Genomic DNA, 21,981 nt, shown 5'->3' with positions numbered 1-21,981 from the left:
GGAGACCACAGTGGTCTCAGAGTTTTAAATTCTACACAGTGGGATCAACTGATGATGTTACCAATGGTGAATTCTAAATGGGAGACAGCTGTCAAACTGAAGGAGTATTTTGCATCTACATTCACACATGAGGAGTTATTCAGGGAGGAGAATGCCAGATGTTTATCAGACTCTGGAAAAGAGGTAAATGATTTTGTAATAACTGAGAGCAAAGTGGAGGAGAAACTGTTGAAGTTAAACATAAGAAAGGCACCTGGGTGGGTGGAATTTATCCAGTTATATTAAAGTAGGCAGCAAAGGAAGTAAGCAACCCTTAGCCATAATTATAAAAGTTTCCTTGGATTCAGGGGAGGTCCCCATGGACTGGAGATGTGCAAATGTGTCACAAATTCAAAGGCGGATCGAAGGGTGACACGGGTAATTACAAACCTGTTAGTCTAAATTCTGTTCAAGGGAAAATAATGGAGTCACTGGTTAAGGAAATGGTGCAGGATCATCTAGTCAAGTCTGCATTATAGTTCGGAGAAACAGCATGGGTTTGTTAAGGGGAAGTCTTGTCTGAAAAATTTGATTGGATACTATGATGTGGTCACAAATGAACTGGATGCAAAAAATAATTTTGATATTATATACTTGGATCTTAGGAAAGCTTTTGATACTGTTGCACATGGAAGACTACTGTACAATTTGAAGCAGTATGGCATTAAGGGAAAAATGCTGCTATGTATAAAGGAATGGTTGAGTGGGAGAAGACAGAGAGTGGTAATCAATGGACATTGCTCTTAGTGGACTAATGTTATTAGTGGAGTTCCTCCAGGGTTTGGTGCTGGATCCATTGTTGTTTTCTATATTTATTAATGATATTGATGAAGGTATATCGGGCTTAGTGTCGAAATTCCCAGACAATACGAAGGTTGGCAGGGTTTTTAATGACAGTACGCTACTACAACAGGATCTGGAAAAGTTGAGCAGATGGGCTGAGAGGTGGCAACTGAAGTTTAACATTGAAAAATGTCAAGTACTGCATATGGGTAGCAGTAATCCCAGAGTAATGTATCAACTGGGTGGTACTACACTCAGGGTAGTGGAGAATGAAAAGGACCTGGGAGTAATTGTGCAGTTAGATATGAAGTTTTCTGAGCAGTGCAGAAAGGCTGCAAGAGTAGCTCATGGTGTCTTGTCAATGATATACAGGAATTTTGCTAGTAGGGACAAGGGGGTGATTGACCCCTTGTATAAGGCAATGGGTCAGGCCACACCTTGAGTACTGTATATAGGTCTGGAGGCCTTATTTTAGGAAAGATATAGAGCTGTTGGAACAAGTACAGAGAAGGGCAACGAGATTGGTAAGCAGAACAATGGGTTGGTGTTACCAAGAAAGACTTAAGTTCTGCAAATTGCAGGTTCTGGAGACTAAGCACCTGTGAGGTGATCTAATTGAGGTGTTAAGGCCTTCAATGGATTGAGCAAGCTCAGTGCTAATGGGATTCTTCCTTTTGCTCAGATTACTCATCTGAAGGGGCATAAATTCAAATTGAGGAAAGACAATTGTAGAATAGATGTGTGGAAATTCGCCTTTTGCAAGTGGGTGGTTGATAGTTGGAACAAACTTACACCTGTTGTAGTGGAGGTCAGCAACTTAAATAGGCCGAACTAGACAAACATTTGGAGTGAATGGATGGGTTAAATGGGGAAGGGTGTTTTATTTAAATTTTTTTTTTTTGCTGATGCTATATAAGCTTGCTTTCTTGTATCGTATGCGCTACTAATGCTAATATTTATTTGTTATTTATTTTTTTTTTTTTTTAGGAGCATTAGCAACTAAGGCCATATTGCTCGGGGATATGCGGTGGTCATTCCCTGACCTTTCTGCATCCTCCGTATTTGGTGGTGACGGGCTCGAACCCCAGTCTAATCAAGAAGCGTGCGCTACGCACTGCTGTTCCTTCCCACCTGTTACGGAGGCGCGAAAATGCTAATATAAATCTCTCACTGGTGATAATTAATTCCTGCCTGTCTGGTCCTAAAAATAAAAAATATTTCTTATATAAATAATAATAATGAGAAGTTATTTTACTACATTAGGAGGTAAAAAAAAAAGAAGAAAAATAAAAGATAGCTCATAATGAAATTCTAAAAATGTGGATAATCCACAGAGTTAAAAATTAAAAACATTTTACAATATTTGCTATCAGTATCAATATAAGTATCAGATTTTGCTGTGGACCAAAAGCGCCATAAAAAAAAATTATGAAAATCGGTTCGCTGTGATGACAAGCTTTACTTGTAAAATCTACAAGAGACATTAAAATATATGGAGATTACAATTTCCTAATAGTAGATTCAGAAAGAAAATAGAAATCCTACTCCAAATTGCTTAGCACTGGAAAATAGGGGATTTATAACCATCAACAATGGCAAAACAAAAATAATGAAAAACAAAAGTGACAATTGATGGCGAAAGTTTGAAAGATTTAATTACTTGGGATCCATAATCACATAAAAACCGAGATAATTTAGAAACCATCAAATGGACTCATAAATGGGTGAGTTATTCAAGATTTTGAAAAGCAACAGAATTTCAAAGGAACTAAAATAAATATCATAAAAGTGAGAGTTAGATATGGGGTAGGGACTTGGATTTCAGGAACTGAAAAGAAAAGATTACTGGCTTTTGAAATGAAATGTCTAATGAAGAGAATGAAAAAAAAAACAAACAAAGAAACCATCATTGAGGCCAAAGCAAAAGAAAAAAAAATATATAAAAGCATGGGCACGTAGTGAAAATGAACCCCACCGACTACCATACAGGAAATGGCAGGACAGGAAGAAAACAAAGGTGTAAAAGATCTAGAATTAGATTGATTAAGACTTGACTTATATAAAAAGTAGAAGAAGGAAATTGACCAAATCATATTGGTCCAGGAAATATGAATAGATAAACTGTTGATGATCCTGCTCAGGCTATGGTCAAACTGAATGAATGGATATTTTGCATCTACATTCACACATGAGGAATTTTTTAGGGATGGGGATGAAAGATGTGAGCCAAATTGTGACAGGGAGCTGAGTGATTTTGTGATAAATAAAAGAAAAGTAGAGGAGAAATTGTCAAACCTCAATGTAAAAAAGCACCTGGGGTGAATGGGGTCTATCCAGTTATATTAAAGGAGACAGCAAAAGAGGTAAGCAAACTTTTAGTCATGATTATGAGAGCATCCTGGATTCAGGGGAGGTCTCTATGAACTATTATTATTATTAGCTATATGGTGCAAGGAAACCTGAGGCTTATGCTGCACCAGCCAAAAAAAAAAAAAAAAAAAAAATTCCTGAATTACCCTGAGAGAGTTGTTGTTGTTTGTTGTTTGTTATTTGGTTTTTAGGAGCATTAGCAACTAAGGCCATATTGCTCCGGGATATGCGGTGGTCATTCCCTGACCTTTCCGCATCTTCCGTATTTGGTGGTGACGGGCTCGAACCCCGGTCTAATCAAGAAGCGTGTGCTACGCACTGCTGCTCCTTCCCACCTGGCTACGGAGGCGCCACCCTGAGAGAGAGTCAAAAGGGAATCACCAAGAAAGAGAAGAAGAATGACGATATCCAGCTAAGGACCCTGGGTGTGCCAAGCCCATACTCACTAGTGGAGATGATCTCCCAAATTCACAAAAGGGGAGATCCCTTTCAAGGTTTAGCACACCATTCCTCCATATACATCTGAATCAGCAGAAGGATACATTATCTTGCTGGGAGATGGGGATCAGCAAGAACACTGACATAAAAACATAATCAACAATGATAAAAAAACAGGTTCCTACCACCAAATATCCTTGTGCATGTATAAGAGGGCCTACGGAATCCTAGAAAAACATTTCCTACACTAGAATACTGTCACTACTATCCTGCATTGTCTGCACCACGAATGTAGGACCCATCACTTCTTGTTATTGTTGCCATGCACATAAACTCTTCTGCTGGCATGCTTCAAATGGAAATACAATTTAACTGACAATAAAATCTTCTTCCAGTTGTCCCATATAATCATGGTGTTTGTGGTACTGGATCAGACACAGATGTCTCTGATGTGTAACCAGGAGAGGATGTACAATAGGCCATGTAATCTGTTATTCCCATCCAATGAAGAGCATCAGATTATATAGCCACTGAACAGACCTGTCGCAAAATGCTCTAGATTATCCCACGTTGTATCAAATTGTCAGTTGTGCTACCAGCTGACTACTGGATACAATGTGGGATAGTCACTGTTCTGTTGATCCTCACAAGCTGCTGCATCTCTTTCTCATCCTGTTTATTTACCATCAGATCAGTTTTTCATCACAAGTTTTGTGCAAGCTGTTTACTTTGTCCCTTATCGGCCACTCCTTGCACAATGGTAAATCAGTAAAAGTCCACTACAAACTGTCTCAAAGAGGGGCATGCCTCCCACTTTGCACTAACAATTGTCTTATTAAAAGTCTATAATACTCTGGGTGTATACAGCTTACACACAGTGTTGCTGTACACATACCAATGCACTGACTGTTGACGCAGTCACTTAGCCAAACTTGTATTCTTATGGTGCATCCATTTGTACCTATCAGTGTAGATGGTCTTATTTAAAAATTCTTTTGGTGTATTTATTACTTACTGATGGAATTGTGTTTGTTTTTTTTTGCCACAAAACACAGTGAAAGTTGCATATTTACAGTGCAGGGCACTGTCTAAAATTTCTGAAAGTGATACAGCAATTTCTGTTTTGTAATAAGGGAAAATGGTACCAAAACTAGAAACAAACATTTTATAAATCTAAAAAGTAAAAAACAAATGAATTACCTATTTTTAATAATTTTACAAATGTTCACATATTTACTTAAGATAAATGAATACTAGTAAACATAAAGTTGATAGAAATCCGAAAAAGATAAGGGAAGAGAGAGAAGACAAAGCAAATGCAGTTTCAGCTACCTTTCTTGCAACTGCCTTCCAGGAATCAAACCAGCTCTTGAATTTCTTTCGCCATGTTTTCTTGCCTGCCACCAGTTTGGATCTTCTTGGTTTACAATGTGCAAAACATCTCCTCTCTGAAAAGCTAAACCAGCTTCTTTACAAGGAATAAGTGTATCTGCTGATGGATCATAACTAAAATGAGCTCTTACACGTACTCGACTTTCTCTGCTTGGAACACAGTCATCACCAGGAACCAATTTGAAGGTAATAGTACCCTCTTTGCTTTGCTGAAATAATTAAATTTTATTTTTTAATCTTGTGTAGTTCTAAAGTCTGCATTTTAGAACTTAATTTCAGTTTCAGTTAACTTGGTCCTTTAGGATTAATATTAACTACTGAATATCACAATTTTTATACTATTTAGTAGGTGAAGGTATCTAATATCTAGGATGATCTTACATATTTCCTGCTGTATCTGCTATTTTAACCTGCCAGAGCCAACAAGAGGATAAGAAAATTTACCAAATCAAAATACTAACAATGTGGACAGTTTTGAATATTTAACACAGTACATACAGATATATCCCCCCCCCCATCAATGCAATGCTCTAATCTTTCAGAAATTTATTACTTTAGACACAATGTACAAAATAATCTTTAATCTGAACTTTGAGAACTATCAGTAAATCATACCTACCAACATTTCTAGTACTGAACCAAAAAGTGATAACAGTTGGAGGAATCCAATATGATCATAATAAGAATCACTATGATTATTGCAAACATGCAAATTAAAAATGAGCTTAGCAATGCACAGTGTGCTATGGAAAAGTAAATACAGTACTATATAGTTAGAACAAGAGAAAAACAAAAAGTCAAGTTAAGGTACAAGTCAAGAGAAAATTACAGGATTACCACTTATTGCAACAATAGTTTGCAGTTAAATTCTGAATAAGACTTTTTTATTTCTTTTTTTTTTTTTTTGTTAGGTCTTAATATAGACTTAACATAAAATTTTTTTATTTGATTTTTGTTTATACACTGAATACTTTTTCTCTTAATACAGATAGATACAACATCACTCTTAGTAATGTTGAGAGATACAACATCACGCTTAAAGCATTACCTTCTGTCATCCCTCTAATAAGTGTTCTTTAAGCCTACTTGGTGGTAATTTATAAAACCTCACTTAATGCCCAGCAACATTCTTTTCATTCACTATATACAGACACACTTCACACCCTTTATTGCCTTTTATGCATGAAAGGCAATTGTACTGTCTCAGAAATGTTTCCAAGTATCATAATGGATCCTGTTAAATTCAAAAGAAAACAAACTTACAAAAGTGGAATGTATTTTGCATGTTTATGGGAGTGTTTTCAAATAATCACTCTCGCAGAAAATTTGTTTAGGATGAATTAACCCTCCTACCAGAGTACACCATATACAAGTAATGAGAACTTGAAATGGGAAATTAAGTGTTGCTTGCATTTTCTTTTATAATAGGAGAAATCACTGCTGCTTTGTTTTTTTTACAGTTGATCCACTATGAACTTGTTACAACTGCTAGTTTCATCTAATGCAGGGGTGGGCCACATCCGGCCCGCGACGATGTTGAATCCGGCCCCTTCGGTAAATGCATAAATATAGAAAATCCATACCTGACTACACTCGCCGTAAACGTTCGGCTTAATTCGGTTCAATCGGGAATCGCGGCCAGTACAACAGTAACCAAGTGATTCTACGCAGCGTCAAAGAGTTATTTCCTAATTATTATTGTAGCATCGATCGAACGAAGTTCCTTTGGGTTTGACTTCTTATTGGAAAAAATAATATTGGTGCGAGATATTTTATGTTTTATGCCTTTTCTAATTATTACAATTTTTAATTTAATATAATTTATAGCCCATAAAATGAGCCAATTAAAAAAAAAGAAAAACTGATGCCGAATGCCGCATTTTCAATGATAATTGGACATTCAGATATTTTTTTTAAAAATACATTAATAATTTGGTAATTCAAGTAATATAACATTTTTTAGGTTCTGATTTTTTTTATTAAATCGTTCAATCTATTCCGGCCCGCATCATGATGCGAAAATTTCATTCGGCCCGCATCATGATACGAAAATTTCATTCGGCCCGCTGACGAAAAAAGTTGCCCACCCCTGATCTAATGGATAATACAATAAGAAAAGTAACTTTAATGTTATGATTTGTACAGAAAGGGCAACTTACTGGAGTAAATACTTGCTTCAAAAAGGTGAGTTTTTCATGTATGAGCAATACAGGCTAGTTATGTTTTTGGAGATTACTATACTTTGTGATGGCATCTAAAGGCAGTGTTATGGTTTCTATGAGAGAGGTGACATGAGGTTGTGTCATTACATTAGATAACATAATTTTATTAATTTTGTATCCACTGAAGAAAATTAGAATAAGTAGTGGCAATTTAGGTAATATTTAGAAGAGATTATAATTTTATATTAAGAAAATATCAAAAGTTTTGCATTCAATCCAATGTGAATAAAATTATCAGATATGTCTGAATACATAATAACTTTTGTGCTTATTAACATGGTGACCACAATGAGTGGAGGTTCATTGAAAGCATTTGGTAAATGCATTAAGTTATCACATCATACAAAAAAGTTGTTTTGTTTGGTTTTTAGGAGCATTAAGTAACTAAGGCCATATTGCTCCAGGATATGCGGTGGCCATTCCCTGACCTTTCCGCATCCTCTGTATTTGGTGGTGGCAGGCTCGAACCCCAGTCTAATCAAGAAGCGTGTGCTACGCACTGCTGCTCCTTCCCACCTGGCTATGGAGGCGCCCCACAAAAAAGTAATTATTGCCTTGTATAACAAACTTAAAGCTAGTACTGGAAAGTCAATACATATACACTTACAGGCCAGGACTGCGAAGATTTATAAAGTTGAAATTACACTATAATGTTAATTTTTCCTTGCCGAAAATCACCACCAAATATCAGTAAATGATCAGCATCATGGTAATAAAAACCCACGAAACCCACTATAATTTTCTACAATTCCCATTAACCACTAGGAATTAATAGTTAACAATTAATTATATACAGAAGTTATGTTTAGCCACAAAATCTTATGCAGCCTGCACTTCATCATGGAAATAGATTGTTCCTCTGTTCACCAATATGTTACAAACTTTACAAACTATGTAAATTGATTACTCTCATAAAATAGCAGTGAATTTACTTGCTGTTGTGGAGTATAAGTTTAACTGTTGTTTTAGCGGTTTCTTTAATTTTCTTCTGAATTTTAAAATAACAGTTTTAAAAGCTTCACATTCTGGTAAAGTAAAACATTTTAATAATTGAATATACATCATTTTGTTATACTAGACTTAGAATCAAAGTTTCTATTAAAAAAAAAAAAAAAAAAAAATTCTGTAGTGGCATTAATCTCTAATAAGCAGCTCTCTCCAAACATCATTTGCATATGGTTGTAGAGTGCTGCTGCTTCATTAATGTGACACTTTAAATAAACAGTACTTCCCCAAAAAGAAATATTGTTAATTAAAGTGTAATTGCCAAAGTGCCACACTCTGAGTCAATGGTACTGTCATTTTATCAGTTATCCTTTGATGACAACAATGCTGCTCAATAGGGAAATGCTATTCATTTGAAGAAACACATGAGGCAAATTATTATGGCTGTGAAGGGCTTATTGCAATGTATCCATTGTATTACTATTATTATTATTATTATTATTGCAATAAAGATTTCTAGATTTCTAGAAAGTAATTCAATTTAGGAAAAATATTTTATTTTTTATAATACATATTTTGATCTATAAGCCCAATAAAGCAAAAGAAAATATAGAGCAATAAGAGTATGCAAACCAAAAAATATTAGAGCAAAATTAAACACACCTCCATAACCCTTACTAATAATGGGTTTTTAAAGAGCATGATTGAAAAAAGTGATATGCAAATACTTAGAAAATTACATGAATAAAACAGTCACAATAATACCATACACAAAAGGAACAGGAGAAACTAAGAGAATCGTAAAAAAAATAATGGCTTGATGTAGTATTTAAACCAATAAACAAGATGAGCAATACTTTAAGTGAAGTGATTCCCCCGAACAGCATAAGGCACATCATACAAATAGAAGAAATGCAAGTCTAAATTTTCCATAAGGAAGAGAAATTGATGAAATTAAACATAAGAAAGGCACCTGGGATGGATGGGATCAGAAGCCTATGATAGATATAAGCTGGTCTGTAACCAAGTCACAAAGGAGGTTAGGCAGACAAAGGCAGATTACAAGAAATCCTTGGCAGAGGATGCAAAGAAAAATAGAAAAGAGTTCTTTACTTATGTAAACTCTAGAAGGAAGGGGATGAATCAGATTGGTCCACTTGATATCAATGGTTCAACTGTTGATGATTCTGCTCAGGTAGCTAACAAACTATATGAATATTTTGCATCGTCATTCACACATGAGGAGTTATTCAGGGAGGGGAATGCCAGAGGTGTATTCAACTCTGGCAGTAAGCTGGATAATCTTGTAATAACTGAGAGTAAAGTGGAGAAGAAATTGTTGAAGATAAACATAAGAAAGGCACCTGGGGTGGATGGAATCTATCCAGCTATATTAAAGGAGGCAGCAAAGGAAGTAAGCAAACCTTTAGCCATAATTATGAGAGTTTCCTTGGACTCAGGGGAGGTACCCATGGACTGGAGATGTGCAAATGTGACCCCAATCCACAAAGGAGGATCAAAGGGAGACAGGTAATTACAGAACTGTTAGTTTAACTTCTGTTCCAGGGAAATTAATGGAGTCACTGGTTAAAGAAGCATTGCAGGATCATCTAGACAAGACTTCAATTATAGCTTGGACACAGCATGGGTTTGTTAAGGGGAAGTCATGTCTGACCAATTTGATTGGATACTATGATGTAGTCACAAAAGAACTGGAGGCACAGAATAATTTTGATATCATATATTTGGATCTTAGAAAGGCTTCTGATACTGTTGCACATGGAAGACTGCCGCACAAATTGAAGCAGTGTGGCATTGGAGGCATATTGCTGCTATGGATAAAGGGATAGTTGAGTGGGAGAAGACAGAGAATGGTAATCAATGGACACTGCACTTCGGGGACTAATGTTATTAGTGAAGTCCCCCAGGGTTCCGTGTTGGGTGCATTGTTGTTTTCGGTATTCATTAATGATATTGATGATGGTATATCAGGTTTAATGTCCAAGTTCGCAGATGATACGAAGGTTGGCAGGTTTGTTAATGACACTAATAACAGTACACTGCTGCAACAGGATCTAGAAAAGTTGTGCAGATGGGCTGAGAGGTGGCAACTGAAGTTTAACATTGACAAATGTAAAGTACTTCATATGAGAAGCAGTAACCCCAGAGTAACGTATCAACTGTGTGGTACTACACTGACAGTGGTAGAGAGTGAAAAGGACCTGGGGTAATTGTGCAGGCAGATATGAAGTTTTCTGAGCAGTGCAGACGGTCTGCAAGAGTAGCTCATGGTGTCTTGTCAATGATATAAAGGAATTTTTCTAGCAGGGATAAGGGGTAATTATCCCCTTGTATAAGGCAATGGTCAGGCCACACCTTGAGTACTGTATACAGTTCTGGAGGCTTCATTTTGAGAAGGATGTAGAGCTGCTGGAATGAGTACAGAGAAGGACAACAAGATTAGTGAATGGAACAAAGGGTTGCTCTTACAAAGAAAGGCTTAAGTTTTGCAAATTACGTCTTGAGACTAGGCACCTGCGAGGTGATCTGATTGAGGTGTAAAAAGCCTTGAATGGTTTGAGCATGCTCAATGCTGATGAGATTCTTCCTCTTGCTCAGAATAATCACCTGAGAGGTCATAAATTCAAACTGAGGAAAGACAGTTGTAGGATAGATGTGCGGAAGTTTTCCTTTAGCCAGCATGTGGTTGATTGCTGGAACAAACTTCCATCTGTCATTGTAGAAGTTGATAGCTTAAATAGATTCAAGGCATAACTAGACAAACATTTGGAGCGAGTGGATGGGTGAAATTAGAAGATTTTTTTTTTTTTTTTGGCTGATGCTGTATAAGCTTGATTTGTTGCATTATGTGCCTTTGTTAATGCTAATGCTTTGTTAATGCAACATACAGCCAGTTAATGCATCATATTAGTACATAGCTGAACTCTGAATTAGCACAAATATGCAAAAGGCAGCATCGTTTATATTATACAAAGTATATCATATTGTGAATACTTTCACAATGAGTTGCCATGATATTGCACTACTTCGAATAAGTAACGCTTCACCAAAGGAGACGACTGTTGTTACTTAATTATTGCCAGTGGATACAACCACCTAGACTGCACCGTTTCAGGACTATTTGGCCCTTCTTCGGTGGGTGGGTAGGTACCCCAATGATGCAATGATGACATAACAGTTATGAAGTACAACTCCACAATATAGTAACAACAGTCTTCTCCTTTGGTGAAGTGCTACTTATTCGAAGTAGTGCAATATCATGGTAACTCGTTGTGAAGGTATTCACAACACGAGATATAACTTAAACGATGCCTCCTTTGCATATTTGTGCTAATTCAGAGTTCAGCTGGGTACTAATATGATGCGTTTGCACTAACTTGTACATTGTCTAAATCTCTCGCAGTACGAGGCTAAAGCCCTTAACACATTTCAGTTTATTCAGTTATATTAAAAGAGGTAGCAAAGGAAGTAAGCAAACCCTTAGCCATAATTATGAGAGCATCCTTGGACTCAGGGAAAGTTCCCATGGACTGGAGATGAGCAAATGTATCTCCAATCCACAAAGGGTGACAAGTAATTACAGACCTGTTAGTTTGACTTCTGTTTCATGGAAAATAATGGAGTCACTGGTTAAAGAGGCATTGCAGGATTATCTAGACTAGACTGCAGTAATAATTCAGACACAGCATGTCTGACTAATTTAATTGGATATTATGACGTGGCCACAAAGTAACTCGATGCAAAAAATACTTTTGATATACTTGGATTTCATGAAAGTTTTTGATACTGTTGCACACGGAAGACTACTTTAGTATTAGTATTAGTATTAGTAACGGCCGTATGGTGCAAGAAAGCCTATGGCTTATGCTGCACCAGCCAAAAAAAAAAAAAAAAATCCGAACAAAACAATGATAAAAACAAAAATTAAATAAATAATAATAATTAATAAATAAATAAAAATAATAAAATGAAATAAAAAATAAATAAAAAGGAAATTAATCCTATCATCCTATGCGCTTCCCTTACCCGAAAGTACTATCCAGATGACCTTTGAATTTCCCCAAACTGTCAGCCTCTACCACCCATGAAGGCAACTTATTCCAGTAATTTATAACTCGCTGGCTAAAATAAAACTTCCTGCAGTCCAATCTAAACATTTCCCCCCGTAACTTGAATTTATGTCCCCTAGTTCTAGCATCATTTATAATCTTGAAAATTTCGTCCTCATTCATTTTACTGATGCCTCTCAGAGCCTTAAACACCTCAATCAAATCTCCTCTAAGGTGTCTAGTTTCCAAACTCTGCAACCCACATATTCGAAGTCTTTCTTCATAAGGACGCCCTTTTGCCGATCTCACCAGGCGAGTTACCCTTCTTTGCACCCTTTCAAGAAGCTCGATGTCTTTCTTTAGGTGCGGTCTCCATACTTGAACACAGTATTCCAAGTGTGGTCTAACATAAGCCTTATATAATGGGATTATCACGTCCCTATCTCTACTTGCAAAAGTTCGATAGATCATCGATAGGACACCATGGGCCTTCCTTGCAACCTGTTTACAATGCTCAGAGAATTTCATGTCTGACCGTATCGTAACACCCAAGTCCCTTTCCTCCAGTACTGGGTTTAGTTGAACTCCACCAAGTGAATAAGTTATTTTGGGATTACTGTTTCCCAGGTGTAATACCTTACACTTTGTTGGATTAAAGCACAGCTGCCATTTTTCTGACCATTCTTGAAGTCTATCTAGGTCTCTCTGAAGAAGCTCAGCTTGACAGTGATCATTAACTACTCTACCAATTTTAACATCATCTGCAAATTTAGACATCACGCCCTCTATCCCTTCATCAATGTCGTTTATGAAAATTAAAAACAACAGTGGTCCTAATACTGATCCTTGGGGAACCCCACTTCTTACATCAACCCAATCTGAGGAATAGCCATTTATCACAACCCTCTGCCTCCTGCCCTGAAGCCATCCTTCTATCCATCTAAGGATTTTCCCAGTGATTCCAACCTGTTCCAGCTTATAAAGCAACCGCTCATGTGGGACTGAGTCAAAAGCTTTGCTGAAATCTAAATAAACAATGTCGAAATTATTCCCTAAATCCAGCTCGTGAGTGACCCTTTCGAAATAGCGAACCAGATTTGTTAAACATGATTTTCCCCTTACAAAACCATGCTGAGTATCCTTGAGAATTTCAATTCGATCCAAATGATCCTGAATTCCACCCTTGATCATTGCCTCCATGATTTTCCCTACTACTGAAGTCAGACTGACAGGTCGATAATTTCCCACTTCACTTTTAGAGCCACCCTTATGTATGGGAGATACATTTGCACTTTTCCAATCCAAGGGAATCTCCCCAGAGTCTAGTGATGCTCGCATAACCAGCCTCAGTGGTTGAATGCACTCGCTTGCCGCCTCTCTCAAGATTATAGGGTATATTCCATCAACTCCAGGAGCCTTACTGGTCTGTAGGCTTGAAAGTTTTTTCATTAAATAATCTTGCGAAATTTCAATATCATTAATTACATATTTTTTAACTTCGCTCCCACAATTTCCCATTGCCACAAAAGGCTTTTCATTTGTAAATATCGATGCAAAATAACTGTTGAGTTCATCTGCAACGGCAGCTGGTGTATTTATTACTATCCCCTTTCCCTTACGTAAAGGTCCGATCTGGTTTGTCCTGCTCTTCTTGGCATTTATATATGTGAAGAATTCTTTATCCCCCCTCTTTGCTCTGTTTGCTAGTGATTTCTCATAAACTGCCTTTGCCTGTCGAACCTTTTCTGTGGCTCTATTACACATCACCTTGTAGCTGCTATAGGCTTCGGTACTTTTTATTGCTCTGTAACTTTTCCATGCCACCTTTTTCTGCTCAAGTAATGTGGCAACTTCACTATTCATCCAACTTGGAACCCTTCTCGTGGAGTATTTTTTTAATGGTATATACGCATTCAAGGCATCTGTGATTAATGTTTTAAAAGCGTACCACAGTTCAATTGTATTCATTCTCTGCGCGATATCTACCCAGTTAATAGAGGCCATGTAGTACCTTAAGGCATCGTAATTTCCTTTTCTGAAATTAAAACCCATTCCTTTGCCTTTTACTTCTGCTACCTCTCTCGTCATTAGAAATCGGAGCAGTATGGTATTAAGGGCAAGTTGCTACAATGGGTAAAAGGATGGTTGAGTGGGAGAAGACAGAGTGGTAATCAATGGACACTGCTCTTTGTGGACTTATGTTATTAATGGTGTCCCTCAGAGTTTGATATTGGGCCCACTGTTGTTTTGTATATTTATCAATGACATTGATGAAGATATATCAAGTTTAATGTCAAAATGTGCAGATGATACAAAGGTTGGCAGGGTTGTTAATGACACTAATGATAGTATGCTTCTGTAACAGGATCTGGAAAAGTTCGGCAGATGGGCTGAGAAGTGGCAACTGAAGTTTAATATTGACAAATGCAAAGTACTGCATATGGGTAGCAGTAACCCTAGAGATGTACCAACTGGGTGGTGTTACACTCAGGGTAGTGGAGAATGAAAGAGACCTGGGAGTAATTGTGTAGTCAAATATGAAGTTTTCTGAGCAATGGAGACAGGCTGCCAGGGCAGGTCATGGGGTGTTTTCAATGATATACAGGAATTTTGCTAGCAGGGAAAAGGAGGTGATTGTCCCTCTGTATAATGCAATGGTCAGGCCACGCCCTGAGTACTGCGTGCAGGTTTGGAGGCCCTATTTTAGGAAGAATGTAGATTTGCTTGAGTGTTTACAGAGAAGGGCAACAAGATTGGTGAGGGGATTGAAGGGATCCTCTTACCAGGAGAGGCTTAAGTTCTGCAACTTGCAGCATCTGGAGACTAGGCACCTGCAAGGTGATTTGATTGAGGTGAGGCGTATAAGGCCTTGAATGGATTGAGCAGGCTCAATGGTGACGGGATTCTTCCTCTTGTTCATATCACAAATATGAGGGGGCATAAACTGAAATTGAGGAAAGACAGTTGTCAAATAGATGTGTGGAAATTTACCTTTAGCCAGCAGGTGATTGATTGCTGGAACAAACTTCCACCTGTCATTGTGGAAGTTGATAGCTTAAATAAATTCAAGGAAGAAGTGGACGAACTTTTGGAGCGAATGGATGGGTGAAATGAGGGGGTTCTTTTTTTCGCTGATTCTGTAAATCTCATTTTAGGAAAGATGTAGAGTTGCTAGAACGAATACAGAGAAGAGCAACAAGATTGGCGAGAGGAACAAAGGGGGTACGCCTACAAAGAAAGGCTTAAGTTCTGCAAGTTGCGAGGTGACCTGATCAAGGTGTATAAGGCCTTGAATGGTTTGAACAAGCTCAATGCTGATGGGATACTTCCACTTGCTCAGATTAAGAACCTGAGGGGCCATAGATTCAAACTGAGGAAAGACAGTTGTAGAATAGATGTGTGGAAGTTTGCCTTTAGCTACCAGGTAGTTGATTGCAGGAACAGACTTCCATCTGTTGTTGTGGAAATTGATAGCATAAATTTAAGGCCGAAGTAGAAAAACATTTGGAGTGACTGGATGGGTGAAATGGGAAGTTTTTTTTTTTTTTTTTTTGTTGATGCTGTATAAGCTTGCTTTCTTGCATCATATGCCTCTACTAATGCTAATAACCATATGCAGTACTCAACTATTGCCTTATATAATGGGATAACCACCTATTTGTTACTGTTGGCAAAGTTCCTATATATATATATATATATATATATATATATATATATATATATATATCACTGAGCGAATCCAATGAGCTGTTCCAGCAGCTTGTCTGCACTGCTCAGATTAGGTTAGATCAGGTTAGATTATACAATTCAGGTTAGATTAGGTTAGAACATCAGGTTAGATTATACAATTACCATTAGGAATCTCTATTGTTCTCCATAGCCTTTAGTGTGGTACCATTTAATTGGTATATTATTCTGGGATTACTTCTGCTCATATGGAGTACCTTCAATTACAAATGTCAAATCTCAATTTCCACTTCTTAGCCCACCTTCCTAATTTATCTATGTCATGCTGCAGTAGTATGCCTTGATCCTTGTCATTAACCACCCTGCCAACCTTTGTATCATATGTAAACTTAGACAATACTAACCACACAGACAACTCCTAGACTTTTTCTCATGAACAACCCTTTCAAGTACACAGTCCAGGTGAATGGTCTTCAGGGCAAAACAGATCAAAACTTGGTGATAGTCTCCTTTCGAATGGAACCTTTCTCTCGTGGGCATTCTCAGTCTTGTGTTTGGCATTATGACAATACAAAACAGATTTCTATTCTTCTTTTCCTTGGTTGGATTACTGTTTAATTTTTTTTATGTCAATTTTAGCTCAGATCATGTGGGTGAAATTATTCTTGTATGGATGAAATCCTTTATTCCACACTCCACTTTAAAAATATTGTCCTTTATCTGAACCTTGGTGTTCCAATAAATGTGCTAAGGCTGCACAAGATAAGAACATTGCATACTGCAATTGGCTTGAATCCAAATTCATTTTCTGCCTACACCAAAGCTCGTAACAATTGTAAAGTAATTATTAATCAGTCCAACCTAGATTTTGAGCGGGCTATGAGAAGAAAACTTACCTCCTGTCCAAATCGTAGTTGAGCATTCCAGTCTCTTGCAAATGCTACTGGCTTCAAATTTTGCCCATCTCTATTCCTACATCTTTAAAAACTGGATGAGTTGCTACCTCAGCTAAAGATAAAGCTGACCTGATAGCATCCTAATTTACTCCTAACTTGTGTATTAATGATCTTGGTAAATCACCTCTTACCAGTTTCAGTATCTCCATTCAATGCCTCCTGTGGTCTTCTGTCAAAAGGATATCAGAAGAATTTTGAACACTCTTGATACCAAGAAAGCTCCAGGTCCTGATGGTATTTCTCCACCATTAGCATTAGTAAAGGCATATGATGCAAGAGAGTAAGCTTATACAGCATCAGCAAAAGAGAAAAAAAAAAAAAACAAACAAACTTCCAATTTCACACATCCATTCGCTATAAAAGGTTGACCAATTCTTCTTTGAATTTATTTAAACTATCAACTTCCAACAACGACAGATGGAAATTAGTACCAGCAAATAACTACCCGCTCATTAAAAGCAAATTTCCAAACCTCTATTCTAAAACTGTTTTTCTTCAATTTGAATTTATGTCCCCTCAGGTTTGTAATCTGAGCAAGAGGAAGAATCTCATGAGCAATGAACCTGCTCAAACCATTCAAACTCTTATACACCTCAATCAGATCATCTCACAGGTGCCTAGTCTTCAGATGCTGAAATTTGCAGAACTTAAGCCTTCTTGGTAAGAAGATGCCTTCGTTCCCCTCACCAATCTTGTTGCTCTTTTCTGTACTCGCTCAAGCAACTCTACATCTTTCTTAAAATGAGGCCTCCAGACTTAGCATTAGTAGAGGCACTTGATGCAAGGACTTATTCTCAAAACCTGTGCTCCTGGACTAGCTCCTGTTACCTTTTACACTCTCTTATTACACTGGTGTTTTTCCTTCTGCATGGAAATTTGCTCATATCCAGCCAGTTCCTAAATGGTGACAAATCCCTACTGCATAATTACTGTCCCATTGCACCTGGCTCTACTTTTTCTAAAGTAATGGAGAAATCCATTAACAGCCAACTCCCAAACTATCTTGAAAACTTTTATCTGATCATTGATCACCAATATGGATTCCATCAATGTCAATCCACTGGTGATATACTGGATTATGTCACCCATCTATGGACAGATTCAAAATGGAAAAGTTATGTGAAATTGAAGCAGTTACCTTGAAATTTTTAAGGTTTTTGATCACACTGGGTGTAAAGGTCTTCTAATATGCTTCCATCTTACGGATTGCTGACTGTTTTCTGTAATTGGCTGTCCAGTTTTCTCTCTGACCATTCTCTGCAAATGGGTGTTCCCCAGGTCTTAGTTCTTTCTCCCATTCTTTTCCTCTTGTATATTAAGTGTTTTCCACTGACTGAAAATGCTTTTGTTAATGACAGAACATTTGCATTCCACCTTTCAGTTTGAGAAACCTTGGCCTGCATAAACAGTTTAAACTTCTTGAATATATACTACCATTCCTTAAATGCTGATTCTCCAATAATGCAAGGAAAATTTAGTTAATTTTAATCCTTCTAAAATTTAGTCCTGCCTTATATCTTCCAAAAAGGATTCTTCTGTTCCTATGCTTACTTTCAATGACACTCAGATTTCTAGATAAGATCAAATATCTCTATTAGAGATTACTATGACTTAACTCTCTTGGAATAAGAACATCGCAAATATTACTTCCTCTGCATCTAAAAAACTGAGATTTCTCTCCTGCTCTTGGCTTTACTTTTCTTTTAAACACCTACTCAGTCTGTACAAATTTCAAATCTGCCCTACCATGGAATATTATTACCACATCTAGGGAGGTGCCCCTAAAACCTCTCTCAGGCTTCTAGACACCATTCAAAAGAGGGCAGTCAAGTTAATTAATGACCCATCTCTTACAAAGTCTCTCCACTCCCCTCCCATAGACATTCTGTTTCTGCTGCATCTCTTTTCTATAGATACTTCCATGGGCACTATTCTGAATTGGCTTCTATAATTCTATAAGATGATTTTGTTACACAACAAGCCCAATCAACTGATTGTCAATGATACTGCACTACACGTTTACAGAGAAGTGATGCTGAAAATTTGTTTCTATAGCGGCATGTGGATTTTCATCTGACCACCTATTTCATCCACATTTTGTTCATTTGCATGTTCAGAGGGAACTGTACCAGTCTTATGCAGTTTGGTGTAAATGCTCATGAATTCGGTATTCTGTGGTTAGTAAACTGTTGATGGTATTCTCAACAAGCAGCAGTAGCACTTCCACCACAAAAACAGTAGACAAACACCATATTGGCATATTCAGCATGTGTGAAGGTGTGCAGCATTCTTAACAACACTTCTAACACCAATATGGTGTTAGAAGTGTTGTTAAGAATGCTTCTTGGTCACATATGATTCAGGGAGCAGCGAATGCCAGTTTCAAAAAGCTGTATCTCCATATCCACTGAGAATTGGACACATATTTATATGAACTTTTTTGCTCAGAATAATCAATATTATAACCTCCCAAAATATTTACAATTCCTCCTGAATCACCCTGTATGTTGTTTTTGGGTTTGCCAATCTCCTTTGCTAAATGTCTCTCCTTCACTTTCTAAAAGACTAATTATCATATCAAAAAGATTTATAAATCTTGTTAGTTTTCTTTAAAAAGTCATCTGACTTCTCTATGTAAAAGAAGCCTTGCATACTGTTCTTCATTATCAACACAAAATTTCTTGAAAAGGCAATCATATTTGCTGTGTGACTTTACTTTATTGATGGTTTTAATAACTATACTGAGCATTAGCATTAGTAGAGGCATATCATGCAAGAAAGAAAGCTTATGCAGCATCAGCCAAAAAAAAAACAAAAAAAAAAACACATTCCCATTTCACCCCTCTGTTCGTTCAAAATACCTGTGGCTGAGCCTTAAATTTATGTAAACTATCAACTTCCACAACAAGGGATGGAAGTCTGTTCCACCAACCAACTACCCGCTGGCTAAAGGCAAATTTCCACACATCTATCTTTCCTCAATTTGAATTCATGCCCTCTCAGGTGATTATTCTGAGCAAGAGGAAGAATCCCATTGGCATTGAGCATGCTCAAACCATTCAAGGTTTTATACACCTCTATCAGATCACCTCGCTGGTGCCTAGTCTCCATACAATGTAATTTGCAAAACTTAAGCCTTTCTTCGTAAGAGCACCCCCTCTGTTCCATTCACTAATCTTGTTGCCCTTCTCTGTACTCGTTCCAGCAGCTCTACATTCTTCTTGAAATGAGGCCTCCAGACCTGCAGCACTCTAGGTGTGGCCTGACCATTGCCTTATACAAGGGAATAATCACCTCCTTACCCCTGCTAGAAAAATTCCTATATATCATCGACAATACACCATGAGCTACTCCTGCAGCCCGTCTGCACTGATCAGAAAACTTCATATCTGCCTGCACAACCACCCCCAGGTCCCTTTCATTCTCTACCACTGTCAGTATAGTACCACAGAGTTGATACGTTGCTCTGGGGTTGCTGTTTCCCATATGTAGTACTTTACATTTGTCAATGTTAAACTTCATTTGCCACCTCTCAAGCCCATCTGCTCAACCTTTCCAGATCCTGTTGCAGTAGCATAGTGTCAGTAGTGTCCTTGAAAACCCTGCCAACCTTCGTATCGTCTGCAAACTTGGATATTAAGCTTGATATACCATCAACAATATCATTTATAAATACAGAAAACAACAATGGACCCAACACTGAACCCTGAGGGACTCCACTAATAACATTAGTCCATGATGAGCAGTATCCATTGACTACCACTCTCTGTCTTCTCCCACTCAACCATCCCTTTATACATAGCAGCAATTTGCCTCCGATGCCACACTGCTCCAATTTGTGCAGCAGTCTTCCTTCCATGTGCAACAGTATCAAAAGCCTTTCTCTATTTGGCCTACTGTATTTCCCTGTACAGTTTCTTATTATATCATATATTGGATACTATGACTGCATCATAGTATCCAATTTGATTGGATACTATGATGCAGTCACAAAAGAACTGGATGATGCAAGGAATAATTTTGATATTATATACTTGGATCTCAGAAAGGCTTTTGATACTGTTGCACATGGAAGACTGCTGCACAAATTGGAGCAGTGTGGCACTGGAGGCAAATTGCTGCTATGGATAAAAGGGTGGTTGAGGGGGAGAAGACAGAGAGTGGTAATCAATGGACACTGCTCATCATGGACTAATATTATTATTGGAGTCCCTCAGGGTTCAGTGTTGGGTTCATTATTGTTTTCTGGATTTATAAATGATATTGATGCTGGTATATCAAGCTTAATGTCCAGGTTTGTAGACAATACAAAGGTTGGCAGGGTTGTCAAGGACACTACTGACACTATGCTGCTGCAATAGGATCTGGAAAGGTTGAGCATACGGGCTGAGAGATGGCAAATGAAGTTTAACATTGACAAATGTAAAGTACTGCATATGGGAAGCAGTAACCCCAGAGTAATGTATCAAACGTTGGTACTACACTGACAGTGGTATAGAATGAAAAGGACCTGGGGGTAATTGTGCAGGCAGATATGAAGTTCTCTGAGCAGTGCAGACTGCCTGCAAGAGTAGCTCATGGTGTCTTGTCAATGATATACAGGAAATTTTCTAGCAGGGATAAGGAGGTGATTATTCCCTTGTATAAGGCAATAGTCAGGCCACACCTTGAGTACTGTATACAGGTCAGGAGGCCTCATTTCAAGAAGGATCTCTGTACTCTGGAACGAGTACAGAGAACAACAAGATTAGTGAATGGAACAAAGGGGTACTCGTACGAAGAAAGGCTTAAGTTTTGCAAATTGCAGTGTCTGGAGACTAGGCACCAGCGAGGTGTATAAAGCCTTGAATGGTTTGAGCATGCTCAATGCTGATGGGATTCTTCCTCTTATTCAGAATAATCACCTGAGAGGGCATAAATTCAAATTGAGGAAAGACAGATGTAGGATAGACATGCGGAAATTTGCCTTTAGCCAGCGGGTAGTTGGTTGGTGGAACAGACTTCTATCCCTTGTGGAAGTTGATAGCCTAAATAAATTTAAGGCTCAGCTGGACAGGTATTTCGAACGAACGGAGGGGT

At 37.7% G+C, this 21,981-nt stretch overlaps 1 protein-coding gene across 1 annotated transcript in view; it reads right to left on the bottom strand.

The window, feature by feature from the left end:
- The window catches only part of metro (membrane palmitoylated protein 7-like protein metro), a 300,602-nt gene that overhangs the window by 71,602 nt on the left and 207,019 nt on the right, over positions 1-21,981 (bottom strand). The window contains exon 10 of the mRNA XM_090387397.1: positions 4,963-5,231. Coding sequence (XP_090243523.1) covers positions 4,963-5,231 — 269 coding nt within the window. The remainder of the gene's footprint in view (positions 1-4,962; positions 5,232-21,981) is intronic.

The sequence above is a fragment of the Mastigoproctus giganteus genome, chromosome 13, assembly GCF_048544385.1.
Source record: "Mastigoproctus giganteus isolate SK-2022 chromosome 13, ASM4854438v1, whole genome shotgun sequence".
In the NCBI taxonomy this organism is placed as follows: domain Eukaryota; kingdom Metazoa; phylum Arthropoda; class Arachnida; order Uropygi; family Thelyphonidae; genus Mastigoproctus; species Mastigoproctus giganteus.
This window is presented reverse-complemented; position numbering and strand designations above follow the sequence as displayed.